At 26.4% G+C, this 1,883-nt stretch overlaps 1 protein-coding gene across 1 annotated transcript; it reads right to left on the bottom strand.

The window, feature by feature from the left end:
* Positions 1–1,012: 1,012 nt before the first annotated feature.
* On the bottom strand, positions 1,013–1,543 carry LOC129892875 (uncharacterized). The gene is made up of 2 exons (XM_055968406.1): positions 1,231–1,543; positions 1,013–1,071 (listed from the first exon to the last, which is right to left on the bottom strand). The coding sequence occupies exons 1-2, from the start codon at positions 1,541–1,543 to the stop codon at positions 1,013–1,015; spliced, it is 372 nt and encodes a 123-aa protein (XP_055824381.1).
* Between the last annotated feature and the right edge of the window lie 340 nt (positions 1,544–1,883).

Raw genomic sequence — 1,883 nt, 5'->3', positions numbered from 1 at the left:
TACAAAGTTCTAAATAATCAGAATTCATTTGACAAGGTCTAGCCTTTGTCGGAATATTTAATTCATTAAAAGAATCTTCATAAGGTAAAGTAACAACATGTTTTTTTCTATTCCAAAAAGTACTAGGATGTTCACCACATATTTGTGAAATAAATTGGGTTTTTAACAAGGATATTTTTTCCTGTAATTTAGGATTTTTTAAAATAACATCTAGTTCTAATAGGAAAATTTCTTGTTTAATAAAATCGATTTGTTAATTTTTTAAAACCAATTTATCAACAATCTGGTTAATAGTCTTTGTAAATGGTTTAGTAATAAAATTTAATTGAAAATCTTTATTTTTGTAAGTCCCAATTAATTTATTATTATCCCAATATTTTAATGGAAATATAGCATTCATAAAAGGTACTCCTAAAATTATAGGACAAGAAATATCTTCAACAATCATAAAACTCTGAGGTAGACAAATACCATCATTACACAAAAATGCTTCAGGTAATTTATAATGTAATTTCATTCTACTACCATTAGCAGATCTTAAACAATGAGTAGTTTTATGAAAATATCTAGAAGGAATAATCCCTTCTTGTACACAATTAACATCTGCACCACTATCAAATAAAGCAATAAATTCTTTTCTAAAATTATAATCTATTTGCAATGTGATATTAATATAAAATTTTTGTGAAGTAATAATACTAAGTTTTTGTAAAAATTCACTATTTGCATCAAGCTTGATAATTTTTAGAAAATCTTCATTAGTATCTTGTAAATTGGGTTCTAACATCATCTGTTTATTCTCTTCATCATATTTGTTAGCCTGTAAAAGTAAGTCAAAAGTTTTAGAATCTTCAAGACTTGAAATTCTTTTATCCATAATTTTTTTGGGGGCTTTTAACTGGATAACTTCTTCTTTTAAAATACTAATTTCTTGTCTCAAATCAGAAGTAGTGACTTCTTTTGAAAAGGAATCCCTTTGTTTTAAAATCTGTTTTATATCTGCCATAGAATATTAAGCAGGTTGTCTAATAATCTCAACAGGCTTTTCATCTATTTTGCTACTACTAGCACCTTCATAAAAAATAGTATCAAAAATCTTATTTCTTAAATCTTTATTTTTGACAGTTTTCAAAATATCAAAAATCTTATCATCATCTATAACAGTTAAATTAAAATCCTGAAAATTGGATAACAAATTATACAAACTATCATCTTTTTCACAAGACATACCCTTTTGACAGGGTTCACATTCATTTTCAGAAAAGGATCTATCAGAATCTGAATATAAATCTTCATTTTGTAAAATTTTGACTTGGTCTTCAGTAGAAGAAGAATAAGAAGAAGAGTCTGAACTAGTTTTATTAATACCAGAAGGAGAACCTTCATTATCAGAATATAAAAGAATTTTGCACAAAGAGTCTTTCAATTTATCATCCAAATCTAAAGCTTTAATCTTTTCCTGAGTCTTACATTCATTAGCATAATGACCATATCTACCACACTTATGACATTTAATATTTTTCTTATAATCTTTCTTACCCATTTTGCGTTTATACATTTTCCTATATTTTTTAGGAAGCTCTTTTAAATCAGCTTTAGATAAATCACGACGCTTAACTTTGCGAGATTTTTGTAAAACTTTTCTTTAGAAGGGTAGTCTTTTCCCTTTTTAGCAATAGTAGGCATATCAAAAGCAAATTGATCACAAAATTCACCCAATTGTTGTTTCTCATTTAATCTATTCTTCTTTATATGATAATTCATTTTAATATCATTACAAACATTCAGACCTTCTTGAGTACAAACACTGATAATCTTACCATAAGTAAGTTTTTCATAAGGAATCTTAGTTTCAGTACCACGAAGAGTTTTTCTAACACGTT

Source organism: Solanum dulcamara, chromosome 6 (genome assembly GCF_947179165.1).
Source record: "Solanum dulcamara chromosome 6, daSolDulc1.2, whole genome shotgun sequence".
Classification (NCBI taxonomy): domain Eukaryota; kingdom Viridiplantae; phylum Streptophyta; class Magnoliopsida; order Solanales; family Solanaceae; genus Solanum; species Solanum dulcamara.
Note: the sequence above shows the minus strand (reverse complement) of the source record. Positions and strands in the feature narration are given on the sequence as shown.